This window comes from Marmota marmota, unplaced genomic scaffold, assembly GCF_001458135.2.
Source record: "Marmota marmota marmota unplaced genomic scaffold, marMar, whole genome shotgun sequence".
NCBI classification, from domain to species: domain Eukaryota; kingdom Metazoa; phylum Chordata; class Mammalia; order Rodentia; family Sciuridae; genus Marmota; species Marmota marmota.
Genome location: NW_026000068.1, coordinates 5,940,485 through 5,966,420, shown reverse-complemented (window position 1 = coordinate 5,966,420; position 25,936 = coordinate 5,940,485). Strand labels below are relative to the sequence as shown.

At 42.3% G+C, this 25,936-nt stretch overlaps 2 protein-coding genes across 8 annotated transcripts in view; one reads left to right on the top strand and one right to left on the bottom strand.

Moving 5' to 3' along the window:
* The window catches only part of Mtrr (5-methyltetrahydrofolate-homocysteine methyltransferase reductase), a 30,581-nt gene extending 14,074 nt beyond the window's left edge, over positions 1-16,507 (bottom strand). For 2 of the 4 annotated variants that reach the window (XR_007351535.1, XM_015490449.2), the window contains exons 1-7: positions 16,351-16,507; positions 15,065-15,228; positions 12,744-12,897; positions 10,989-11,106; positions 8,154-8,532; positions 2,645-2,767; positions 1,646-1,799 (exon numbers count right to left, since the gene is read on the bottom strand). Coding sequence is in view for 3 of the 4 variants with exons in the window: in XM_015490449.2 (XP_015345935.1) it covers positions 1,646-1,799; positions 2,645-2,767; positions 8,154-8,532; positions 10,989-11,106; positions 12,744-12,897; positions 15,065-15,205 (1,069 nt within the window). In the remaining variant the exon portion in view is untranslated. The remainder of the gene's footprint in view (positions 1-1,645; positions 1,800-2,644; positions 2,768-8,153; positions 8,533-10,988; positions 11,107-12,743; positions 12,898-15,064; positions 15,229-16,350) is intronic. The other 2 variants (XM_015490450.2, XM_048813977.1) reach the window with 2 other exon arrangements.
* Fastkd3 (FAST kinase domains 3) overlaps positions 16,508-25,936 on the top strand; it is a 10,350-nt gene continuing 921 nt past the window's right edge. The window contains exons 1-6 of one of the 4 annotated variants that reach the window (XM_048813981.1): positions 16,508-16,621; positions 17,868-18,323; positions 20,135-20,220; positions 23,003-23,177; positions 24,321-24,390; positions 24,721-24,835. In XM_048813981.1, the coding sequence (XP_048669938.1) occupies positions 17,894-18,323; positions 20,135-20,220; positions 23,003-23,177; positions 24,321-24,390; positions 24,721-24,835 (876 nt within the window). In that variant the 5' untranslated portion in view covers positions 16,508-16,621; positions 17,868-17,893. Of the gene's footprint in view, positions 16,622-17,867; positions 19,332-20,134; positions 20,221-23,002; positions 23,178-24,320; positions 24,391-24,720; positions 24,836-25,936 lie in introns of those variants that run through there. The other 3 variants (XM_048813979.1, XM_048813980.1, XM_048813982.1) reach the window with 3 other exon arrangements.

The window sequence follows — 25,936 nt, the reverse complement described above, 5'->3', positions numbered from 1 at the left end:
AAAACACATTTTGGGAAGATGTCTTGCATTCCTCAAAATACAACCACTTGCAACACTTGACATCATGATGCTATCAAAGTGCAAATGATTTATGAATGTTTAATTAATCACAACTTGGCCCAATATAGAACACCATTTGACGCAGCTATTCCTTTCTCCTCATTGTATACCCAAAGGACTTAAAAACAGCGTACTACAGGGACACAGCCACATCAATGTTCATAGCAGCACAATTCACAATAGCTAAACTGTGGAACCAACCTAGATGCCCTTCAGTAGATTAATGGATTAAAAAAATGTGGAATATTACTCAGCAGTAAAAGAGAATAAAATCATGACATTTGCAGGTAAATGGATGGAGTTAGAGAAGATAATGCTAAGTGAAGTTAGCCAATCCCAAAAAACCAAATGCCAAATGTTTTCTTTGATATAAGGAAGCTGATTCACAGTGGGATAGAGAATGGGAGCATGGGACAAATAGAGGAACTCTAGGTAGGGAAGAGGGGTTAGAGGGTAAGGGAGGGGGCATGGGGTTATTAATGATGGTAGATTGTGATGATCCTTATTATCCAATGTACAGGTATGAAGAGACAAATTGGTGTGAATATACTATATATACAACCAGAGATATGAAAAATTGTGCTCTATATATTTAATAAGAATTGTATTGCATTCCGCTATCATATATAAATAAAACTTTAAAAAATTGCCCAATATGGCAGAAAAACCTCACCTTAAAAAATATTATGAATTCAAGATGAAATAAAAAAAGGAAATTTTAAAAAATGAATTAACTTCTTTGAACTATGGGAAAAACAATTTATTTATTTATTTATTTAAATTTTTTAATTTGTTTTAGTCATACATGACAGCAGAAAGCATTTATGTAATTTGATATACATAGATGGAATATAATTTCCCATTTTTCTGAGTGTACATGTTGCAGAATCATATTGGTCATGTAGTCACTTATACACATACAGTAGTAATGTCTGCTTCATTCTACTGTCTTTCCTATCCCCACATCCCCTCCCCTTCCCTTCCACCACTTCCCTCTACCTAATCTAAGGTAATGCTCTTCTTCCCTAGTGTCCCCCGCCTTCTTGTGAATTAGCATCTGCATATTAGAGAAAACATTTGGCCTTTGGTTTTATGGGGATTGGCTTATTTCGCTTAGCATGATATTCTCCAACTCCAACCATTTACTGGCAAATGCCATAATTTTACTCTTCTTTGAAGCTGAGCAATATTCCATTGAGTATATATACCACGTTTTCTTTATCCATTCATCTGTTGAGGGACTCCTAGGTTGGTTCCATAAGTCTACTGTGAATTGAGTTGCTATAAACTTGATGTGGCTGCATCACTATAGTATGCTTGGAGAAGTAAACATAATAAAGAGTTTTCTAAACAGGTTCTAGGCCACTACTTCTCAAAGACTTCAGTCACCTTCCCCTTTCACACCCACAAGTGTCCAATAAGTGTAAAATCCATTACCGTCTCCGGGTGGCAACATAGTGCTGTGCCCCCAATGGTGACAGAGTCCCAGTATCTGAGCAGCCATCGCACAGGACGCTGGCACTCTCGGGACACAGCGGCAGCCCACTGACCAGTGACTCCCCAGCAAGCCTGGCACAGGCCGCACCTTTCTTCCTGGTGTCTGCTCTGATTTTCAGAAGGACACAGTGCTCTCGTTTATCAGTGAGCTGCAGGCTGTGGAGGAGGTTTTGAACCTCCAAATCACTGTTTGGACAGATCACACTGAAGGCATCTCCAGGCTGATAGGAAAACTCTGTTTTCTAGAGAAGAAACAAAATGAATGAATTCTACGTAAGTTTAAAGAATTTAGGTGCGAGATAAAAAAAAAAAAAAAAATTTCATTACATTACTCTCTTAATAAAGAAACCCAGAAAGGAATTCTTCTGCAAAAAAGAAATTAACAAATGGACTCACTTGATGAAGCAACCATACTTTTGTTAGTAGCTACTTTAAAAAAGAAATTCAGTAGAAATTAGCAGGTATTTTGCTTCCTTAGGCCAGAGCTCACTCTGTCCCATCTGTTGACCAGTGTGAGGATCTCCCTGTCACCGAGGAAGGTGATCAGCTCTAGATTATCCAGAGTTCCCCCCCCATTACTACATGTTTATGGAATATAAGTCAGACGTTCCCTACTTTTGAAATAATAAGGTTCCCTAGTGCTACACAATCTGTGTAAAAATTCCTATAATAAAAACTCATAGGGGCATGCCCAGTATGACCAGAAGTAGCTAAGGAAGTCCACCGCCCTGGTTTTCCATTTCCTTCTCTCACTCTGCTCCTTCCCCGGGGGGATAAAGGGGCAGGAGAGGATAACTTTGCATTCCTTGTCTCAGAGGGAAACAGACCACTCAGCAACTGGCTACCTGCCTCTTTATGTAATATCAGAATATAAAACAAAAGGTCTCAAGGTAACAGTACAAATATGTATTATTAACACGTTCAAAGAAATGTGCAGCTATTCAACACCATGCAAACAGAAGCACAGTTTTGATGCCCGTCATAACACGTCCTTCCAGAGATTCCTAGTGTTAGAAACCAAGAATCACCTGGTTCCCTGCACATTCTGACAATGTAACTGTGTGAAGAAGGAAGTTCTGTGACTTACCGAAATGTCCAACTCTAGCAGCAGGGTGGTTTTTATGGCATCATTTGTAGTGAGCTGGATTGCCTTTGAAATTGGAACTTGAAAAACTGGATCTGCTGAAGTCACAGATGCTGGGCTTTCCTCCTTGAGAACAACGGTGATAAATGCAGCTAAATGTGATTCTCAAATACACCCCTCCTTCACCCAGTGACCTTGCGAGATCCATATAATCTTGCGAAGCTTCCTGGCTAATCAGTATTTGTTTCTAAGGTAAACAGACATATAGACCTAACTTTTCACAAGATCAGCTCACATGTACTTAACACAATTAGACTTTAGAATTTCTGAAATACAAATAGAAAATACTAATACTAGTAATTTCACATAAAGGTCTCACAGTCTTCCTCATACGTTATGCAAAGGAAAATAGTACACATGCAAAAACCTCAAAAAGGAGGTCCTAAAGTAAAGGACCCATGTTTAAGGGTGGACATGCCAGGGAAGATGGTCAAAGTAATGCCCTCTTGTTGGGCAATGCTGGTCAGGTGGCTGCTAAGGACTTGAATTGTGAACGGTGTGACTTAGGAACTGAATTCTTCATCTTAATTACTGTTCATTGATTTAAATTTTAGCATATACACACATCTAGTAGTTCATTTGTCTTAAGAAAATGCAAAGAAACCCAATTCTTTGTCCTACCCCCATTCCTTTTCTAACATGATTATCTCTATGTTTAAAAATAGAAAACAACATTTAAACAAGTGCTGACCAAGTGATTTTGGATACCTGGCTCTAGAGGAGTGCTGGGAGCACCCTGCTTCGCCCCTTAGAGAGCAAGTGCCCCGCTGCAGCACCCAGCCGCACCTCCTTCCAGAAGCAGACACACCAATACTGATCACCTTCGCCTTAACTCAGGACAAGGCTCAGCGCCAGACAGCTACAGAAAACCCAATGGGGCTGGCTCAGGCCTTCGCTGAGACTGTATTCAGCTCAAATCTGTCACTGTCCCCAAGGCCTGGTTTCATTCCTAAGGTCCCCAAGGTGACAATCCCAAGAGACTGCCTAAAACAACTCTGTAGTTTGATTCCTGGGAATCCTGCCCATTCCATGAATAGCTGGTGCTAGAGTAATCTGAAACAATGCTAAATGGGAATCCAGAGCTGATCACCTGCCTCAGTGACAGGGAGATCCTCACGCTGGTCAACAGATGGGACAGAGCGAGCCCCGGCCTAAGGTAGCAACATGCCTGCTAAGCGGACAGAGTACAAGTGGAAGCAAATGCATTAGCCAGGAGGTGAAAAGGGCAGAAGTGGAGAGGGAAGGAGCGCTGACAAGAGCCCCAGGACAAGTGGCTCCACTTGGTGCTCACTCGGGAAAATGCAAACGGCTGATGTAATTAACTGCTGTTAAAAACTAGGTGTGAAGGCCACAGAACATCCTCAGTAGCTTCCAAAGAGGCCTGCACGTCCTGCAGCCCATGACCCTGGAGGAAGAGAAGAGTAAGGACAGACTGAACTGACAGCATGGATCCCTGACATCTGGAAGACACTCTTGGATCCCAATCCCCTTGACGCAGCCAGAGCTTTGCACCAAGGGAAAGGATTCCCTTCCTCACAGGATGATGCAGGAGCCTCTGCCCACAGACATGCTGTGCCCCATCCCTGCACCCCACCTCCTACCCTGGGTGTTGCAGTAACTAGAGTAATACACCTGGCTGATGAGGTGCTGGGCCCGCTAAGGCAGGCCAGGGACTATCCCCCAAAGAAAGCCCAGCACAGGGCAACAGCACCAAGCGGGCACACGGATGGAGTTTGAAGACCTGGAACATAAACACAGGTATTGGAATTTTAACTGGGAGCACTCTCCCAGCACACGGGTTTCAACGCCCCCGCAGGAGCCCCTAGAGATGATGTGACTGTACTCACAGCACAGCTCCTAGAAGGAAAAGGTCAGAGCTACACAGAGCATGGCAAAAAGACCCAGAGGGCCACACCAGCATCTAAAGGAAGGAGTAGAAGGCTGGGAGGGGGGCCTGTCAGAGTGGACGGTAATGCAGAGCCCACCACCCATGGGAGATGGCCCGTGGGAGCACTGAAAGATACAATACTGCCAAGGCCATCAGGGCTGTTCTGCTGACCAGAACACCACCATCACCACCAAGTTCAGAGCTAGCCTCTGCAGGGGCTGGTGTCAACAACAACAGGAGAGGCAGCACCGCAAAGAACAGAGGGCAGGTGGGGGCAACGAGCAAGCACAGACAGGTGGGCACACTGCCACAGCAAGTGGAAAGGAGGGAGAGGCGGCCAGGGCACTTGCCCCGACGAACCAGAGTTGATTAATGAGAAAGTGGCATCCCGAGGGTCAACACAAACGAGCAGCCAACAAGCACACCAGACCAGTCTTGACAATAAAAGTAAATCAAGGAGACACGACCAGCAAGCTGTGAGCAACCCCTCCAAAAAGGCATAGAATCCCAGCCCAGTACCCAGCCCTGGACTCCAATGACCACAGGAAGGTGAGTCTGTAGGGACCAGACATAACAACTGTACTTGGACACAACTCCCAGGCCTTCTCCCAGAGGAAAACGTACACTGGGCCAAGGGAAATGCCCAAACATTTCAGGGTCCGCTACAAGAAGGTCCAAACTGATACTGTCACCTAGGGACCCAAGGTGTCCTCACAGCCCCCTGTGGGGTCCAGGTAGTTAATGGAGCCCTGGCCAGGTCCAGCTCAGAGTCCCCTGGGTCCTGCCCCTCCAGTGGTCATCCAGCAACTAGCACAGTACCACGGTGGGTGCTGGGCCTGTGGGGGATGCCAAGAAGCAGCCTTTGAATCTGACACCATCTCCCACTTCACCAAGACAGAAAGTGAAAAACTGCAGTATCCCAGGAGGAAAAGCAAGGTCAACGCTACCCTTGCAAACCAAAGTATGCAGGTGACAGTCTCATCTTAACTCCAGTGCAACTGCCGCTCTGGTTTTCATAATAACCAGATGGACCTTGGTGACTGTTAATAGGGGAAACCCAAACAGCAGGCCCGCTGCAGCCTCCGGGCAGGTTTGACAGAGCAAACTCACACAGCCTCAGGCCTACATGCTGGACGATGGCTTAGCCAACATGGTTCTCCCATGGCCTTCTGTAAGGGAGCCAGACCCAGCACCCTCTCCCTTGGAACAGATGATACAGTCACAACTGTGACTCATGGCAATGACAACGATCAAGGCAAGGCACTACAATGGGTCACCTTCCCATGGCATGTGCTAGGCAGACTGTGTAAGCAAGGAGTGGCTAGTGTGTCAGAGACTTCAGTAAGAGCAGCGCCCTATGTATACCTAAGGATGCAAAAGGACACTATAGTTTTCAGGGAGCCTAGAGCCTGCAAATCAAGAGAAGTCCCCCTGAGTAAAGGCCACACTGGTGTTCATTTTACCTCACTTCTCCTAGAAGAAGCAGAACAGAATAGCTACAAGTCTCCTCAGGAACTGGGGCAGAACACTGCATACTGGGAAGGGCTGCTGTCTTGCGAACACCAGCTGAGTGGCCCAGAGCAGGACAGGGCTCTCTAGCAGTCAAGGGAATGTGCCCACAGGAGGTTCTGCTCCATACCACCTGACCCAGGAGAGCCTCTAGTATCAGAGGCAATACCTCTACATGGAGTACATGCTTCAGCAGATTTATACAAGTCTCCTTAAAGAGTTCAGATGGTTAAACTCCTTTAACTACCTTACCAATTTATAACTTAGGCCTACACAATGACACTTGCCACAGAAGAGACTCAAAAGGCCCTCCTCCCACCTATGCAGGTAGATCAGCGCTACCACCTCTGCCATGTGCGAGCCCCAAGCCTACAGATGGGGCTACTTGATAGTATGACTGTGCACTCTGCTTCCCAACCCAGGTGCGGCTTCCATTCCTAAGCCTGATTAACATGAACTTACAATCACCTCACTTATACAATTCACAAAATAATAAGGAAAAAGCACAAAATAACAACCCATGGTGGTGTATACATAAAGTTATCTGAACGCTAAATAGGTTTCTAGCAGCAACCTCTTTCCAAGCAGCTCTAATGTATTAGAAAGATGCTACACTCAAACCGTTCCTCAAATGCCCATCTTATTAAAAAAAATAAAATAAAATAAAAGTACAAACTAGAAATGATTATAGTTGCATTAAAGGTGTGATTTATGTTAGAATGTCCACACGGAACTCCAATCAGCCACTCTATAGAAAGAGGGCTTGGCCCCACATTAAAAGAGTTCATGCACTGTAAATTTATTTTAAACATGTTGAAGAAATTTCAGAGTTCCACGTATTGGCTCTAATGCAGAAAAATCAGCTATCAGTCAACTTGAAACTCAAAAATCTTGAGACTTAATATAGACAAAGACATGTCTATAAATAATAGAAAAAAGGGCTGGGATTGTGGCTCAGCAGGAGAGCGCTCATTTAGCATGGGCGGGACCCAGGTTCAATACTCAGCACCACATAAAAATAAAGGCATTGGGTTGTATCCATCTACACCTAAAATATAAATATATAAAAAATAATAATAATAGAAAAAATAATGACCCCCAGTTAAAGCATCCCAGAACATCAAAAATTCACACTGGAAAGAGACTACATTGTAAATAAGTCCTTTAAGTTTAGTTACTGAGGTAATTTCTTCACTGCTCATAAAACTTACCTTTGTTTGACTGATAAATTTAAGATGAAAATCCAAAAATCAGTTTTGCAAAATAGACCATCTACTTCTTTAACATAATACAGGTTGAGTATCTCCTAGGAAAAATGCTTGGGACAAAAATATTTTGGATTTTGGAATATTTGCACATACATAATGAGATATCTTTTTCTAAAATAAACAATTTTCCATATATATATATAAATATATAAAAACATTTTTTCAGTGCTGCGGATGTGACCCAGGGCCTTCCTCATGTTAGGCAAGTGCTCCACCACTGAGCTCCACACAGCTTTTTAAGGAGGTGTGGTGGACATGGAACCCACATCTACACAAAAAGTTCCTTTATGCTTCGTGAATGCCTCAGACACAGCTTGAAGGTAATTTTATGCAATGTCTTCAGGGCACCTGCATTTTGAGTGCAACCCATCACACAAAGTCAGGAGAGGAATTTTCTGATTGTGGCATCACATTAACACTCACAAAGCTTTCGATTTCAGACCATTTTAGATTTTAGGATCAGGACATTCAGTCAGTAATATCAACTCCTGTGTAATACATGGGCAGGCCAACTTCTTCTGGAAGGGCTAGCCAATATCATCTTAGGCTCCGTATGCCAAAGATAAACCACTCAACTCTGCCACTATAGCTCAAAAGCAGCCACAGACAGAGGACAGAAAAAATGGGCATGGCTGTACGCCAACAAAACTTATTTTCAACAGAGAGGCATTTGACAGGGGTGTACTAGTTTGTTGACCTGTGTTAAAAAACAAAAACAAACAAACAAACAAAAAACATGCCCATAGTTGCATAACTATAGCACAAAACATAAAGAAAAGTTGCTCACCTGGCCAAGAGACTCCTGTAGATGCACCTGTAAATACTCTGGGGGTAAAGCAGGAATACTGAGAGAAGCTTGTGAGAGTGGGGGTTTTGAGCGGATGAGTGAGGATTCAAAGTCTTCAATCAAACCATTTGTTTGACCTCTATTCGTTTCATTTTGTTCCAAAACCTCTGAGTGCTGTCTTCCTGAATCATCTAATCTTAGAAGCTCAACTTGTGACCCAATGTGTAATAGTGGTGGCTTCACAGGATCTGAGTTCAAGGAGGCCTTTGATATCCCTGGGAGAGCTCCACTCATCTCCTCTTGTCCTCCACTTGACCTAAAATGCTTTGTGAGGGCAGCCCAGAGTCCGGCAATCCAAGGCTCAACCACAAGTTCTAAACTGGCACATGATGAAAAAGAGAAAAGAAACAAATGCTCAAGTGTCCACTGGAACACAGCAACAGGGTAAGGACAGGATCCACCCACTCAGCAGAATGTCACATGCAACTGTTAGAAAACCAAATATGAGGACTATTAAGAACATAAGAAATATTTAGGAATGATTAAGTTTTAAAAAGCAGAAGACCATTATGTGTTCATTAGTACTGTAGCCATAAAATGAGCAGGTAAAGAGGTCAGGAAATGAAGTGAGGCAAGAAGATACTTTAGTTATATGACAACAGGAACATAATTTGTCTTAATTTCTGAAAGAGCGGGTTTAAGATCTGATGAAGTAAAAGAACATAGGCAAAACCTGAGGCTATTCTAAGGTCAGATGATCCACTGAATACAGCATCTTTTTTTGCCTGGCTAATTTACTTATCCTTCTCTGACGTATTAAAATACGACCAAGAAATCACTCTGGATTAATGCCAACTAGTTGGACTAAATAAAACACTCAAACCTATCAGTTCTAAATAATTTTTTGGTAATATCTAGGGAGGCTGACCTCAGAGAAAGAAACAAACCATCCTTTAGGAAATTTGAATTAATCACAAATAAATTCTTAAAGTGTGGCGATTTAGTTATTACTAACAAAGTGTAACTAAACAATAACATTCCCATATACCCTTAGGTTAAATAAAGCAAATGGATAAGGAAGACTGTGTCTGGACATTGAAAATGACCTCTTTATCACATCATCCCAAACAAACACAGGTATCAAATTCTAGTTCACAAATAACCATCCAGAAAAGACATTTCAGAACTTTATCTTCTCAGGACTCAAGTTACAATTTATCATTATCAGATGTTTATTGGCACACAGTTTAAAATTTGGTTATACATTCATTTATCCCCACAAGCCTTTGTGAAAGCAAGTTTATAAAAATATGGGTTCAGCAGTAACACATCATCTTCATAACTCAGAACTGTTAAGGTGATGACATCCATAATCGAGAAAGCCAGCTTCATTACGATGGCACATTCTAAGAGGCTAAAATGCACTGCTTCATCCGAAAGAAGCTAACACAGTAAATACTACTATTATCTATTTCATAGAGGAAGAAACCTCAGCACAAAAAGTTGAAGAGAGCAAGGTTGCAGTCAGTGGGGGACCAAGGCTGCGACCCAGGTGCCTGGACTGCAGTCTGCGTTTCAGCTCCTTCAGCATGGCGGTCATTACTAGGCAAGGACGGCTTATGGAAAATATCTTAATTTTAGAAAAAGGAAAAAATCAATAGGGTCAAAATTTAAGAGGTGCGGACTACAGAGATATACATTCAAACGTTTTAATATTTAATCTAATGAATGGGCAAAGAGAAAAAGAGCCTCTGAAGACATATGAGACATGTGGGATTAACATAAGCACTGTGACATTGACTGGTCACAGCTCACCATGACCACACATTTAATGTCAATGAGGCCTGGCAGGGGACAAAGCTCAAAATAAAAGAACAAAAATAAAAGGTAACAGTCCAAGAAATGTTTTGTCACAATGAAGAACACATTGATTTGGAAACAATCCACAGCATAACAGAGCAGAAAATGAAGGAAGAGTGGGCAGGAAGGTCCAGGTAAGGGGACACATGAAGAGTCTCCATCATCCTCTAATCCGGGAAGGCAAGCCATTTGCTGGATTTGTCATTTCTCATAAACAGTTTATTTATTAATACAGTGAATGAAAATTCATTGAACACATGCACCTAGTTTAAAAAGAAAAAAAAAGTATGCATGCCGTTATCCAGACGAAGCAGCAACATGACAGCACCTGTAGAACCTCTGAATAAACACCCAAGTTGAAAGGCAGCCATGGGGTGAATACTGAGTTGCACAAACAAGAATAAAGCTGGGCATAGTGCTGTGTGCCTCAAGTCCAGCTACTGAGGAGGCCGAGGCAGGAGGACTGCATGAGAATTTGAAACCAGCCTGTGCAACACAGCAAGACCCCATCTCAAAACAAACAAACCAAGAGCAAGAATAAGAGAACGCACACTTCTGACTGGTAGGATGGCAAAGGCCATGAGGACAGTAAGAGACACAGCCCGGCCACACAGCCAGGCTGAAGGCCCTCTGTTGTGTCTTCCTGTGATGCCTGACCTGCTCAGGCCCTGACTTTACAAACCCCATCAAGATAAGGACAACTGTGCTGGGGCACTTTTCTAACTGTTTCCATTAACAAAGACTGAGAAGGATGAGAGACACAGAAATACACACACACAAAATATCAGCAAAACAAGAAAGCCAAACCCCGGCTGGCCCTCTTGGACCCTGGCACTCAAAAAGCTAAAACTATAAAAGATTCTCAAGGCCAAGCATGAGTGCTAAACCTCAAAACCACACACTCTGTAAACTCACCAACTTTCACCACGTATGAGTAAGACTTTACTGGAGTAAACAGAAGCACTTCACCCTTACCCCACACAGTCGTCTGCATGTCCAGTGTCATAGAAATGCTGGGCTCCAAGCTCTTGAAGTCGTTTATCAATTACTTTTCCTCCATTACAGAAGTATGTGTATTCGGAATCACCCAAACCTAAAGAGTCCAAATGGATATTAGTACACACAAAGATTAAAAGAATAGATAAATAAAACACCTAAAAACAAAACTATTTCATACTGTCACAGGTGAGGTAAGTGACCATTTTGCCTGAGTAATACTGAATATGCAGAAAATGTCCCTCTATTTTATAACATAAATGTACCAGATACACTGGTACTATAAACAAATACCACTGTTCTGAGAAATACACAGCTTTTAGACCACGATATCTTTTATCTGCATACATCTGATCCTAAGCAGGGGTCTACCAACCACAGCCCCTCCACTTCCCTGTTTTAAATAAGGCCGTATCCCATCCACTAGCATTTCTACAATAAAGTTTTACTGGAACACAGCCAAGTCTGTTTGTTTACACATTGCTTAAGGTGGCTTTGAGACTACAACAGTAGAGTCCAGCGGCTGTGATGGAAACCTCATGGTCCTCAAAGGCTATATATACTACTATCTGGCTCTTTTTAGCATTTATGACTCCTGATCTAGAGCACAGAGGCACATCCGCTGCAGATGAGCAGCTTCTGTAAAATGTCTCTTAGGTAAAGCAAGAACTGCTTCTGTTTCATGGTAAGAAAACAAACTAAAATTTTCACTCAGTTGGAATTTTAAAATTGAAAGCTTAAACCCTCAGTTGTTTAATGATTTCCTGTTCTTTCCAAATAACAAGAAGAGAAATTGCTGGGTCCACAAGAATGAGTGGCTACCCATAAGTATAGACTTCATAATACATTTTTGAGAAAATGTCAAAGCAACATGTGCTAGCTCTTTAAAGTAGAAACTGGAAAAACTTCAATTTAAAAAAAATTTGAAAACACTGTAAAATATTCTAGTGATCATGTTAAAAAATACCAATGAACAGCCAAGGTTAGTCTCAAATTTCTAAATCAGTTGTTTATCAAAGCAAAATCCATCCTTGCTAAACACCCTCCCGCCAAAATAATCCTCAAAGATGAACGACACTGAACACAAGCCAGGAATATGGGCCCTCAGCACCCACACTGGTCCTTCCAATCCTTTATCTTCATTTCTTTGAACGGTTCCTCAGTGCCCAGGCCAGTTTTCTTAACCTGGGAGGCATTGCCTGGGAGCTTTTAAAATACCAATGCCAGACCACTACCTCAGAAAACAGATTGAATGGACATGTCCCAAGTAAAGGAACTATGAACTCCTCTGGCTGATTCAATGTGCAGCTGGAGCTGAAAGCCACCGTCCTAGAGGAAGGGTTCTTAGATGGTGAGTGAATCACCTCAGAGCTTTTTGAGGCTTGCTTTTGTTGTTTTAAACAGTAAAACAGCAGCAAAGGATTCTGTTTCAGTAGGCTGGGGAGAGGCCCAGCCACTAATATTCTGAAAGTATTTCATAGCTGAATGATGTGCATCCTTGCTTAAGAATGCTACTTGGGAGGTCCCCCAGAGACGTTACTGTTGGGTAAATACTGAAGAAGAATTCATACACGGCAGCACATTATTCACACTTACATGTTTTATATATGTATAATATTTACATAAAAATAAAGACAAACTCATATGATTATATTTCATGGTTTTGAGAAATATAATCAAAACCAGAGTTAAAAGTCAATAATAGCACTAAAAGCAGAAAATAGAGTCCATTACCCAATAATCCATACCGCAGATGAGCAAGGAAATCAGCAGGCAGTGTCTTGTCTTGTATTTCTTTAACAAATTTACGGGCCGTGTCAGGGGGGTCTCCAGTGCCCGTTGTAGAAACCACAACGACGAGAGGAGCTCTTTCCATTTTTAGATCATACTACAAAATAAGGTTATCAAGTGAAGGACCTAATGCCATGTCACCTGTCATTTAACACACCAGCCAGACAGGATAATTGGCCTAGTTTCTACTATCCTGTATTTTCTCCCAATTATTCTTCTTTCCAAGTAACTGGAGATGCACACAGAGTGACCAGTCCCCATCCAGTGACCAGGTGCCCTTGTTTAATCAAGTTACGCAAAGTAAGATATTTCTTAATGCAGCCACTCATTTGTTTTGCTAATGCTCATCAAGAGGAGAAAAGATAAGTATGATGGGTACCTCTCAGTCATGGTGCCCTGGGGCAAATGTTAAAGTGAGCTCTGATCTATAAGGCAAATAAACGAAGATAGGAGAAAGAAACCTGGTTTCTTAGAATTAGGATTGCTGATAAATTCAGGATAAATTCTTCCAAGATGATGTGCCTAAAAACTCCGATGTTCAGCAGGAGAGGCAAATAATTTGGTGGGAATGACTTCTTAAAACAAAGTAAAAAAGCAAGCAGAAAGATTTTCTAAAGGGGGAGGGAGATTTAGAAATAGAACAGACAGCGAGCACCCAGGATTAAAACAGCAGGTCAGCAAGGAAGCTTCACAGAATATTCCAGCACACAGACTACAATGAAAACACAGTGGCTCTGACAGCTCCAGCAACATATGACACAAAGGCAGAGAGGTACACAGGCACTAGTGCTACCCCAGCCATCAGGGACCTGGTGATAAAGACCAACTCACTCTTTCAGAGTTCCAGGGACAGAGCTTGCTAGCAGCAGTACCCTGAATTTATCAGCCATCCTAATTCTAAGAAACCAGGTTTCTTTCTTCTAATTCCAATGCAAATTTAAACACTTCAAGTAGACCACTCTTTCTTCTTGTGACTCCATGGAGTCTACTGCTCATAAGTGTTATTTAATTTGGGTCCAAAGAAATTAAAAAAAAAAAAAATTAACTTTATTTTTTTTTTTGTGGTGCTACAGAGCAAACCCAGGGCCCTATGCATCCAAAACAAGCACTCTACCGCTGAACTAAACCCTCAATCTCACTTTTCACTCCTGAAGGACTTTTCCCTAGGCCATTAAATGTTCACAAAACACTGCACAAGTTCTGTGTCCAACTCTGTGCACAGTTCATCTAAGTTGATTCAGCTTGACAAGGCCTGCTATGAATGAGAAAGTAGAGAGCTACCCCGCCCTGGCTAGAGAGGTCAACCCAATGGATCTAATTAGGGCTTGTTTTAGGAGACTATCAGTACATAGTGACTGATTCACGTTGTAATCCATCGTAGCACACTAAGTCTACATTATTGTTGAGTGAGAGAGACCACTGTCTGGTAGCTTCCTAAAGGGAGCCCCCTTTCTGTGAGAGCATCTGGAGTCACTCTGGCAGTGCTGCCTAAAGAAACCAGGTGAGTCTCCTTCTAAAAGCTGAATTTACAATTCACCTATTTTGTTGAACAGTATCGCGAACTTGACATGAAGAGGCCAGAGGCTGTGAACCTGAGTGACAAGGCACTGGCAAGATAGTTCTCAAGTACTGAAGTAAACCTGAGTATTCAGGGGTTCGCCTTTCCTCTGGTGGTACAAAGTCCTCACTAACTGTTACCACCTTAGTTGTCTGGGATAGCACTATTTGGAGGTCTCAGAATTACAAAAAGAAGAACAAAGTGTTACGTATCATAAGGCAGGAATTTCAGTGGAGACTAAATAAATATACAAACAAGGAGTCCCTGACCTTAAGCAGCAGGGTTTTTCCCAGATCCTTACACCATTACTTGGAATTCTATTTCACAAAAAAATCCAAGTAGTCCTTCATTTGGAAGAACTCTAACATGAATTGCAAGTTCTTTTGGGGTAATCAGAACGGATTCTGAGGTTCATGAGTTGCAAAGCCCAACATTCATGAGAATACACACACTTCCTTTGTTCTCACAGCCACCGCTGAGATAAACAAGGAAGATGCTACTGCTACCATTTACTGACAAGTAGCTGCTTTTTTCAGTCTGAGATCATTCACCCTAACTTCTATGTTTACTTCTGTTTTAAAAAAAAAAAAAAAGGCTGGTTAAAATTGGTATAGAGCCACTTTCTTTGTTTAACAAACATCAGTTCCCAATCAAAATACTTTGAAGCATAAGATACTGTGAAGTCCACTGGAGTGACATCTCTTACCTTGTCCGACTCACTGATGCAGTGGAGATCTGCAGAAAACCCGTGGGCCACAGCTTGCTCACTTATTTCTTCTGCTATGGCCTTTGCCTGGCCTCGCTGTGTAGCATATAATAACAAGAACCTCCTCATTGCACGAGGCATGTGCTGTGACTATGAGAGTGACACTGAAAAACAGAAACAGGAAAAGAGAAATTTTCTTCTTAATGAAGTAGTAACAACCTCAACATAGGAATTCTACCTCAATTTTCATAAAGGAATGAAACAATATTCACACAATATGAAAGCCTTCTCTAAATTTATTTTTTGCACTGATTTTAAATAAACCTAAATAACACAGAATTCATCAAAAGTAGGGAGAAGACAAGACTAAAGTTCTAATTTCATGGTTCAGAAATCAGATTATGAAGTCAAGCTACTTCTGGGTCCCCAAACTGACATTCAGAAGTGAACACCTGTAGGAAAGCTACTTAAATGTTCTGAATCTTAGCTCCCTAGTCCTCAAATTACGATTCTACCTACCTGATAAAGGATATGACACACAAATCACCTCAGCAATGCTCAAGCCATAATATCACTTAAAAAAAAGTTTTATCTATTTTTTAGTTAATCATTTTAGTATCAAAAGTGCATATGGTAATAAAAAGAAAAAAAATATTTCCATCCTAACTTCTTTTTTCCCCCTGAAGAGTCAACCAGGGGTAAAATCAACAGAGGCTAACCCTTGTCAACTTATAGACAAAAATGAAATCCAAATCAAAATACTGGCTTTTGGTGAACAAACCACCCATACTTTCATGCTCCTCTAGCTTACCTAAAGCACAAACAAAAAGCCTTCACATGTTAACTGAATTACTCTTAGGAACGGAACAGCATGGCACAAGGTGCTCAGCTAAGTGCCTGAAGAGCGAAGCGAACGCCACGGTGACCCTGCGAGTCCAAGGCTCAGCGAGGATGTGGTGTCACCCCTCCGGCGTCACAGCCGGATAACCTCGCGAGCCGCACGCTGTCCCAAGGACCTCGGGGGCCCCAACTTTCGCCGCGGCTGCCTAAGGACGAAGGCGCCAGCCACGCCTCCGCGGAGGTTCCCCGGCTCCAGACCCGCAGGCGCAGCGGAAGAGAATCGCGCGGCGGAGGAGACCCCACGCCCCGGCGACCCCGTGCAGGAGGCCAACACCGCGTACCCCTGGACCCCAGCCGACCTTCGAACCCACGCCCAAACCCCCGATGGCCTCTGCTGCGTCCCAGCTGGGCCTGCAGCTGGGAACCGCTGCCGCCAGAGCGCTCACCTGCGACGCAGGACCCTGGCTTAGCAAAATCGGGGAGTCTAACCAGAGCACAGGCGTACAGCCGAAGTGCGCATGCTCGGTACTCATGACCAATAGGAAGCTCCGGAGAAGACTTGAGCCAATCACAGGACTCTAGATGTGGGCGGTACAGGGCCAATTCTGCATCTCGCGCTTGCGCCAAGCTGCTTCTTTCCGCCGCGGCGTTCGTGTACGGGGACCCACGAGGGTCCAGCCTCTGCCGCTACTTGTAGCGCGGTGCGGGCGGAGCCAGGTAAGTGTCCACACGGGTGCTCCGCCTGCGCTGCTCGGCTGGCTGTGCACAGTGCTGGGTCGCTGGCCCTTCATGTGCGACGACCCCCGGAACAGAACCACAGGCTCCGCGGCGCTGGGTTCGGGCGCTCGGCCCGTGGGGGTCCTTTCTTCGCTGGAGGACGCGATCCCGGCTCCCGGCTCGTCTGCCCCTCGCGCTGGGGTTCCCTGGTCCCCCGGCCCCTCGTTGGCTTCCCCAGTTGGCTGCTTTACTGTTTTTCTCTGGTTGCCAGGGTAGCCCTCGCCTCTCCCCGGTCCTGACACCCGCGGGGAGCCGCGCGTCCCTTGCCCTGCCCGCCTCCCCGAGCTGGCCCGCGGGATTTGAAGAGCTCCGCCTTTGGCCAACGGAGCCCTCCCTGGACCAGCCCGGCGGACGTGCGGCGAAGAGCTCGGGGTTTGATTCCCACCCAGCTCGCCACTTACTCGCGATGCCCAAAGCCTGGTCCTGGTTCCATCGCCGATCTAAAAAAGACAGGCTTTGAGAAAAAGGAAGGAGTTTCATTGCTTTGCTAGCCAAGGAGGAACACGGAGGACTCCTGTCCCGGAGGCTGTGATCCCCCCTGCCAGGGGGGCGCAGGGCTTTTTAAGAAGGAACACAAGGGCTGGGATCCCAATGCAGTCAGATATAATTACTTAGTATCCAGCAGATGTCTTTGAGAGAGGCATTGCTCCAGTTCCCAGGTTTGGAGTTTGTTTATTCTTGTGGGTAGTGATATTCTTCCAGGCAGTGGAAGACAGGAGTGCTTAGCCTGGGATAGGAAAAGTGTTAGTATTGTTTCCCCGGTTGTTAGGGAGGAGGAAAAGTGGAAGAGAAAAAGGGGGGAAAAATGTCAGCCATCTGCAGGTTTATGCTCAAAGCATAAGGTGGCCCCCTCCCTCTTAACACTAGCTGTGTAAACTGGACACAGTAACTTTTCTGTGCCTCACTTTCTTCTTTGGCTGTCAGATGATGACAAAAGTAGATAATTTGTATAAGTGAGTACACCTATAAAGCACCTGGAACTGTGCCTGGCAAGTGACAGCAATTGTTTTTGCTATCAGTCACTTTCCCAAGCTCTGGGACACAGAGACCTACCTTTCTAGTGCTTATATACAAATGGGAAATTTTTATTTATCCCTGTTTTGGAGTACCCATCCTTTTTTTCATGGACATTGATATACAGTGAGTCATGTGCTTTGTATTTGACCTTGTCTTTTTATTTTACAAGTCCAGAAGAGCTGAGAATTACATGGCATGGCTTTAATTACCTTGCGAAGGAACTTCTGTCATTTGTCTGATTTTCGGATACATGGAGCTCTGGCTGCTCTGAGAAATCATCCTATAAATCATGTTCACAAGGTATCCAAAGAGCAACTGCATCCTTGGTTCTGTTCAGTACAGTATGAGCCTTTCAGGATCCATTTTCATCATGCCTGCTATAAAAAGTTCCACTTACAAAATGGAAATGAACTTCATCCAGTTGGTGAGCCAGCATTCTCTCAGGGACAAGACTGGAACAAGTTTGAACAAAATCTTAAAAATGAGGATGAACAGATATTTTACAGGAAACTAAACGAATTCACTTCATCAGAAGAGGTGTTGAGTTTTATAAAAACACTGGAAACTCTGCCTGATGCTATGGCTGCAGGAGCCTTACAACGGATCTGTGAAGTAGAGAAAAAAGGTGGTGATCAAAGGCTGCCCAAAGAAATACTAGAGAGCAGTGTCTTTCAAGCTTTATGTTTTCAGCTTGAACGGGAGCCCTCACAGCTGTCAAACTCTGGTTTGCTGACTGCTTTGCAAGCTCTGATTTGGTTGCATGTGGATACTCAAAGTAGCTTGGTACTGAATCTCGTGGCAGAATGCCAGAATCGTCTCAAAAGAGGTGGCCTGGAAGTGCATGATCTTTGTGTTCTTGGGGAGAGTCTGATTAGACTGCAAGGCCCAGGTTGTGTGACACTAGAACTGATTATCTATCAACTGCAAGGTGCAAAATTGGAAGTATTTACCCCAGAGGATATTGTGGCCCTTTATAGAATACTGCAGGCGTGTGCTGAAAAAGTAGACCAACACCAGACATTTTTAAATATGATAAACAACTTTTCCCTTTCAATAGTTTCCTACCTGAGTCCTAAATCCATTAGCCAAATGCTTACTGCTCTGGTGGTTCTAGATCAAGCTCAGGCACTTCCTCTGGTTATAAAATTGGGTAAATATGTTGTGAGGCACATTCCCCATTTCACTAATGAAGAGCTCAGGAAAGTCATAGAGGCTTTCATATATTTTGGACACAATGACAGGTTTTTTATCAAAGCCCTAGAGCGGCATGTAGCTGCATTCTGCCTCACCTTGGATGCTGATGTTGTCAGCAAAATCATGGAGTACTGCAGCAGAAAGCTGATTCTTTCGGAACCCATCCTCAATGCAGTGGCAGAAACTTTTGTTAGCCAATCAGAAAAATTATCACCTAGTCAGATTTCTGAGTTAATTGAGCCATTTGGAAAACTAAATTATTTGCCACCAAATGCACCTGCTTTATTTAGGAAGCTAGAACATGTGTTGTTCACCCATTTCAATTATTTTCCACCCAAAACATTATTGAGACTCCTCCATTCATGTTCGCTGATTGCACACCCTCCAGTCAACTTCATGGGAAAAATATTCAGCCCTTTTTTTCTTCAAAAGCTTCAAGGCAAGTTGGTTATACTTTCTGACACTTGGATATAACTAACCTTTGAACTTGTGATGTTTTCAGGTTACCTCGGTACCATTTACACAGCAATACTCTGCCTTCATTTTTTCTTGAAAGTGAGATTGGAAGTTTTAGATGCTAGTGTAAACACAGAGCTGGGACATTGTGCAAAGGGAGGAAAGCAGCCTCAGATATACCTGACTGCTGCCTGGCTGGGGTACTGCAGGGTTCCTGGGGGACATGGTAATGGCAGTGATAAAAGCCATTATAGTGTCAGAACCTTTGTTGAGTGAGCAGCTGTTACTTTTTTAAGAGGATGGTACTATTTTTTTTTTTAAGTGAAATGTCTGACCTCTCTACCTTATTTTAAAACTTATTAGGTTTTTTTTTTTTTTTGGTGTGTTTGTGTGTGTGTGTGTGTGTGTGCGTGCTGGGGACTGAACCCAAGACCTTATGCATTCTAGGCAAGCACTCTACCAACTGAGTCCCCCAGCCTGCTATTGTTCATCTTAAGTCAAGAAAGCCAAATATGTCAAATTCCTCTATGTCCATGGTTAAAAGAATATTTCTGCTAATTCTCTAAATATATTTTGTCCTCTGTATTTATTATCTGTAGCTAAGAGCTTAGGTTCTTGGAAATCAGTTTCATTGATGGCAAGAAGAGGACATTATTAATTCTGACAAGTTCATTCCCTAGAGTCATCTGAAGTCATGAGTATAATGTCTCCTATTCATAATGTTCATTCTCTCACTACCCTACCCAAATTCAAGCTGAACAATAACAGAGGTGTTTTGTATTTCAGGTGAAGAGTCGCATTTGGACAGATTGAGTATGGCACAACTGACCCAACTGTTCCTAACCTCAGTCCTAGAGTGCCCTTTCTATAAGGTAAAAGCATGACTATGAACAGTATGGCCTTGTTTCCTTATGGGGCCAGTTTCCTTTAAAATTCCTTCACTTTAGGTCTCTCAGTACCCTCATTAAAAAATAGAACTTTCCCTTATCTGGTGGTAGTTGCCATCAGATGGGCTTTTCTTGGATCAGTTGGCTCCATTTCTGTGCCTTACCCTACAGAGTCTGGCAGGGTTGCCTGGCAGGTCTCATCAAGCGCTGCAAGAGCACACTCCTAGACTCTGAACTTCTTCAGGGTCTCAGCACTTCCTGTGGCTATGGTTATCAAAATGTGAATCTTTGAACTGAACAGATCTAGATTATTTCTCAGTATGTTTTTAAACCAGATCAGAAATTTCACTCTTCTCTGGAATGTGCTTGAGGTGGGTTGTCCTTATGACTGTCCCATGCCTTGTGTAGGATCAGAAATTGTATCACTAGTCTTGCCCATCTCTTGCCTGGTCCTTCGTACTCTTAACGCAGTACTAGAAAGTCTGATTTGGGGAATAATGAATAAGGTTCGGAAAGCACCACTGTTTTCTTTAAAAATAGTTTAGCACAAATATACTTAAAGATAAGTTATAGTCACCCCCAGTCTTCTTCCATCCCTGAAGGAACATTGTTAACTGCAGTTTCTGCACCCAAATGTATACAAATACATAAACACCCTCCGGTTTTTGTCTCTTTATGGGATAAAATTTGTTTTTGTGTCCAGGATATTGTGGGCATTCCTGGAATCCCATCGTGTAGAACGAAGGCTTTCTTAAGAATGGCATGATTTTTCAGGATATTCGTTCTGCTTTTCCACCATGAAAACGCTTCCTGGACTTTCCAGCCCTATCAACATGTGCCAGTAAACATTGTTGTGTGTCTTAATTTTTGTTCTTTAGTCTGTAAACTAGATTCCTGGAATTTGTTTGGGGTTAGTCCTGACAGATTCCGCCCCTCCCCATGACTCTTTGTAGATGTCCTGTTTCCCCAGCACTGAAGAGCAGTGGCCTGTCTCCCCAACTCCTGCAGCCTTAGCTCTTTACTATCTGCCCCTGTTGTCATGTCAGAAGTTTACATTGCATTTTAATGAGACCAGTGAAGTCGAGCACATTTTCAAATGTTTTTTAGCCATGTATATGTTCTATGAATTATCTTTTTTTTACTCATTTCTGTTTGTCTTTTCTTAATGACTCATGAAATAGTTGTTTATTATGTACGTTGCACATATTTTCTCCTGGTTTGTAAATTTTTATTATTACTATTGGGGGGGGTGGTACTAGGAATTGAACTCAGGGGCCCTCAGCAACTGAGCCCCATTCCAGCCCTATTTTGTATTTTATTTAAAGACGGGGTCTCTAAATAATGCTAAGCACCTCATCATTGCTGAGGCTGGCTTTGAACTTGCAATCCTCCTACCTCAGCCTCCTGAGCTGCTGGGATTATAGGCGTGTGTCACCACGCCTGGTTCCTATTATTACTATTTTTAATTTAATATTGTTATGCTGTCATTTTGCTGTATAAAAATTTGTGTTTTTTTAATATATTTATTTTATTTATTTATTGTTATGTGATGCTGAGGATTGAGCCAAGTGCCTCGCACGTGCTAGGCCAGCACTCTACCTCTGAGCCACAACCCCCTGTACAGAAGTTTTTGATAATTAAATCTGTCTTTTGTTACTTCTGGATTTCCTATTTTGTTAAAGAATATCCACCAATACTAAGTCAACACAAATGTCCTACTAATTTTTAAAAATAATATTTTCCTTATATCGTCAATATATCTGCAATTTATTTATTTTTACTTAGATCTTTTAATTAACAAATAAAAATGTACATGTATCTTATTCATGTTATTTTGAAATATGCACATATTTAGCCATTCCATAATGTCTATTAGCCTAAGTATTATCTAATCAACATATGTGTCATCTCACATATTTTGCAGGCGCGCACTGTGTGTATTTATGTTAAGTACACTTCCTCTTCTGTCCTGCCAGTGTGTGTGTGTGTTAAGTACAATTAAGCTCTTCTGTCCTGCCTGTGTGTGTGTTAAGTACACTTAAACTCTTGTGTCGTGTGTGTGTGTGTGTGTGTAAAGCACACTTAAACTCTTCTGTCCGGCCAGTGTTCAAGGATGCCTAACTGTAGTCACTGTCTACAGACTGGGACGTGCTGTGATCTGTCATGGAGGATAGTTAACTTTGTTCTTTTCCATTCTTTTCCACGTGGACAACAAATCACCAGCATTTATTACATCACTGTTCTTTCCTTACTAAGTTAAAAATATCACCTTTATGTCATTTTCCACTGTTAAAACATGAAGTGAGTACTGAAGGCCCGTGAAGCAATTCTAGGAGTTCCAAAGGTGGACATTGTTGTTTCTGCTCTTTCCCTCCTCCCTCCCTACCATCTCTTGGTTTATGTGACCAATGAGGCTATTTATTAAAACGTATTTAAACTGCAATAATAGGGCTGGGGATTTGGCTCAAGCGGTAGCGTGCTTGCCTGGCATGCGTGTGGCCCGGGTTCAATCCTTAGCACCACATACAAACAAAGATGTTGTGTCCGCCAAAAACTGAAAAATAAATATAAAAAAAAATAAATAAATAAACTGCAATAATAATTATGCATTATCATTTCAGGAAAGATATATGCCCTAAGTCCTGGAAAAAATATCATGCCCCAATGAAGTAATTTTGTATGAAATGATTATATCCAGGGAGGCTTCAGTTTATTATATGCTTTATATCTTGTTTTTCTTTCTTATATTTGCATGTATGATTTTTAGGGTCCCAAACTATTTCGTCAATACCAAGTGAAATCATTTCTTACTCCATGCTGTTCCCTGGAGACCCCTGTGGATTTTCATCTTTATAAATCTGTGATGATTGGACTGATTGACCTTTTAGGAGCAAGATCATATTTTGCTTCAAAAGTGTTAACACCCTATTGTTATACGATAGGTAAGTAGTACAGGGAGTTCTGTTGGAAGCATTTATCCTCTTTAGATATCTATGGGACTTAGAAGCCATAGAAGGTCTTTGGAAATGCAAAATGCAAATGTCCCTTCCCTGAAAGAAGGGGTTCACAGTAGGGCTAAAGAGTCAAGACCATCTGGGTTTGAGTCTCCCATATTACCACATAGTAGCAGAATGTTTTAGGCAGAGTATTTTAACCTTTTTCTGCTTACTGCTTCATCTCTAAAGTGAGAGAAAGAATAGTGACCTCAAAGATTTGTTTGAAGACTAAATTAAATTATAATATTGGGAGCAGAGTAAATGCTCAGTAATTGTTAGCTGCTGTTATAATCTAGGCTCGTGCTATTGAATACAATAGCCGTCAGTGTATGGTGGTTTAATATTTAAAAAAGCTAAAAACTCAATTTCTCAGTCACACTAGCCACATTTGAAGTGCTCAGTAGCCACATGTGGCTTATGCCTGCCAGTTTGGACAGTGCTGATATAAATATTTCTTGCTGCAGAGATTCTCTTGGATATTGCTTAGTAGAGAATGCAGGTCCTTGTGCCCTGACGGTTCTAAAATTGACAGTGAGAGAAAATCACATCATGAAGGAGAGTGGTTCACAGGCTTCCAGTGATCACACTGCACTCCACAGCTTCTTCTGGGCCCTTTTTACAAAAGCCACAGCAGCATTCCAGAGGGGAGGACAGGGAATCTGTCCATGCTCAAGGACCACACGCCAAACATAGAGGCTTCCACCACAGAGGCAGTGCAGGATGCAGCAGAAAGTTCTGAGGAGCACAGGGTGGCCCCTTAGCTTGCAGGGCTTTCTTTTCTGGAGTGAAGGATCCTGCCACTTGTCATACGAGGAAGGGGAACGTGTGCCTGGTTCTTGTCATGCACAGGTCACCTGAGAACCCACTCTTTGCTTCAGTGTGGTTGAGCCTCCTTAATTTAAGGCTGACTTGGTTGACCACCAAGCGGATGAAATTAAAATTCTCACCATTGTTGGTTGTGGTCATTACTTTGCAGCCTTCAGCCCACTGATAAGTGCAGTGTGGGGAGATTCAGCAGAGCAGAGGGTGCAGGAGCAAGGGTACGTGTAAGGGTATCACAGACGAACATTCCCCTTCTTCTCTCACCAGATGTTGAAATTAAGTTAGATGAAGAAGGATTTGTATTGCCGTTCACAGTTGATGAAGACATCCATAAAAGGTAAAGGAAATCGTTGTGGTTTTAATGTTAGATGACTTGTCAACATTAGTAAACTGATATTTTTCTTAAAAGGTGAAAAAAAATAGACATAATTCTGGAAATTAAGATACTACTTTCCAGCACATCATGTTTGAAAAGTCCTTGTAATATTTTGTAAATGTTAATAAAATCGATTACTTTTCCAACAGATTAAAAGACATTCATGATTTATTTTAAAATGGTATCACCATATAAGACTAGTCAAATCCCAACTAAATTCTGATAACTACAAATATATAAATAGTTGTAATTGTTTTGCAAATTTAGTTTTTCTCCTCTTTGATTTCTCAGAGTAGCACTGTGCATTGATGGTCCAAAAAGATTTTGCTCTAATAGCAAACACTTACTAGGAAGAGAAGCTATCAAACAAAGACATCTACGATTACTGGGTTACCAAGTTGTTCAGGTATGGTGTCACCTGTTATTTTTCTCCACAAGTAATTCCAAATTCAGATTTGCTTTCTTTCCAGGCAAAGTTTCAAATTGTACCTTCACAGTACAATTACTTGAGTAAACAGCAATTCTTTAATCAGACAGCACCAAACCAGAATGATTTGGAGTTTTCTCAAGGGAACATGAACAGGACTTCATAGGGTGAACATAGGAAAGCCAGAGGAAAAAACAGTCTAACTACAGATCTGCAGTTGCCCTGCTTGATCTGTCTTGTTGGAAAATCCCTAGTTATATGATTTCCTGGGATGCTGCTGAAAGGTTTGAGCTGTAGTTCTCTTTTCTCTGTTATATGCATTAACCAAGAATGGCCCAAGTTAAGTGTTGCTTACATCTATCTGTAAATTAAGCCAGGTTTGGGTTCATTTTCAAGGCCTTCCTGGCATTTTCTGCCCAAGGGTTTTTCAGACCCACTCTCCCTTTTAGTTAATTGTACCAGTACTAAGTGGTCTGAAAGAGCAGTGAACCAAGAATATTTAATGTCTAGTTTAAATTTTATGATTTTGTTGATTAGTCTTAAATCTCTTTGTCTTTTATTTTGCAAGGAGTTTCAGAGCACTGATTTTTCAAAATTAGGGCTCCTGTTTTCCTTTTAAGCTCTGCTTAACTCTGCTTTTAAAACCACTAAGTCATTGGAATGACTTATTTTCATTTCTCTCTGATTTAATGAATAAAAACCAGACAAGGTGACCCATTAAGACCGGGCTCCTCATCCACCTTACTGGTTAAGACCTTTGCGTTTTCACTGTAGATTATGTAAGAGGGCCTCTTGGGAGGGGTCCTTGGGGAATGTAAGTGAGTGTCCCTGATCTCTAGTTTCCTATTTGGTGACTTTTCCATTGCATCTTACATATCCACAGATGATTTGTTAAAATTTATTATGCATGTGTGAACAAAACCTTCATTGTTTCTACATTGCTCATAGGATAAAGTAAAAATTCCTCTCTAACTTTGCACTCAAAACCCTCCACAGTCTGCCCACAACCAGCCACAGTTTTCAGCTCTCTCCACCTCTCTCCTCCCCAGCCCTCTCTACTACTCTCTCCCCTCCCCAGAC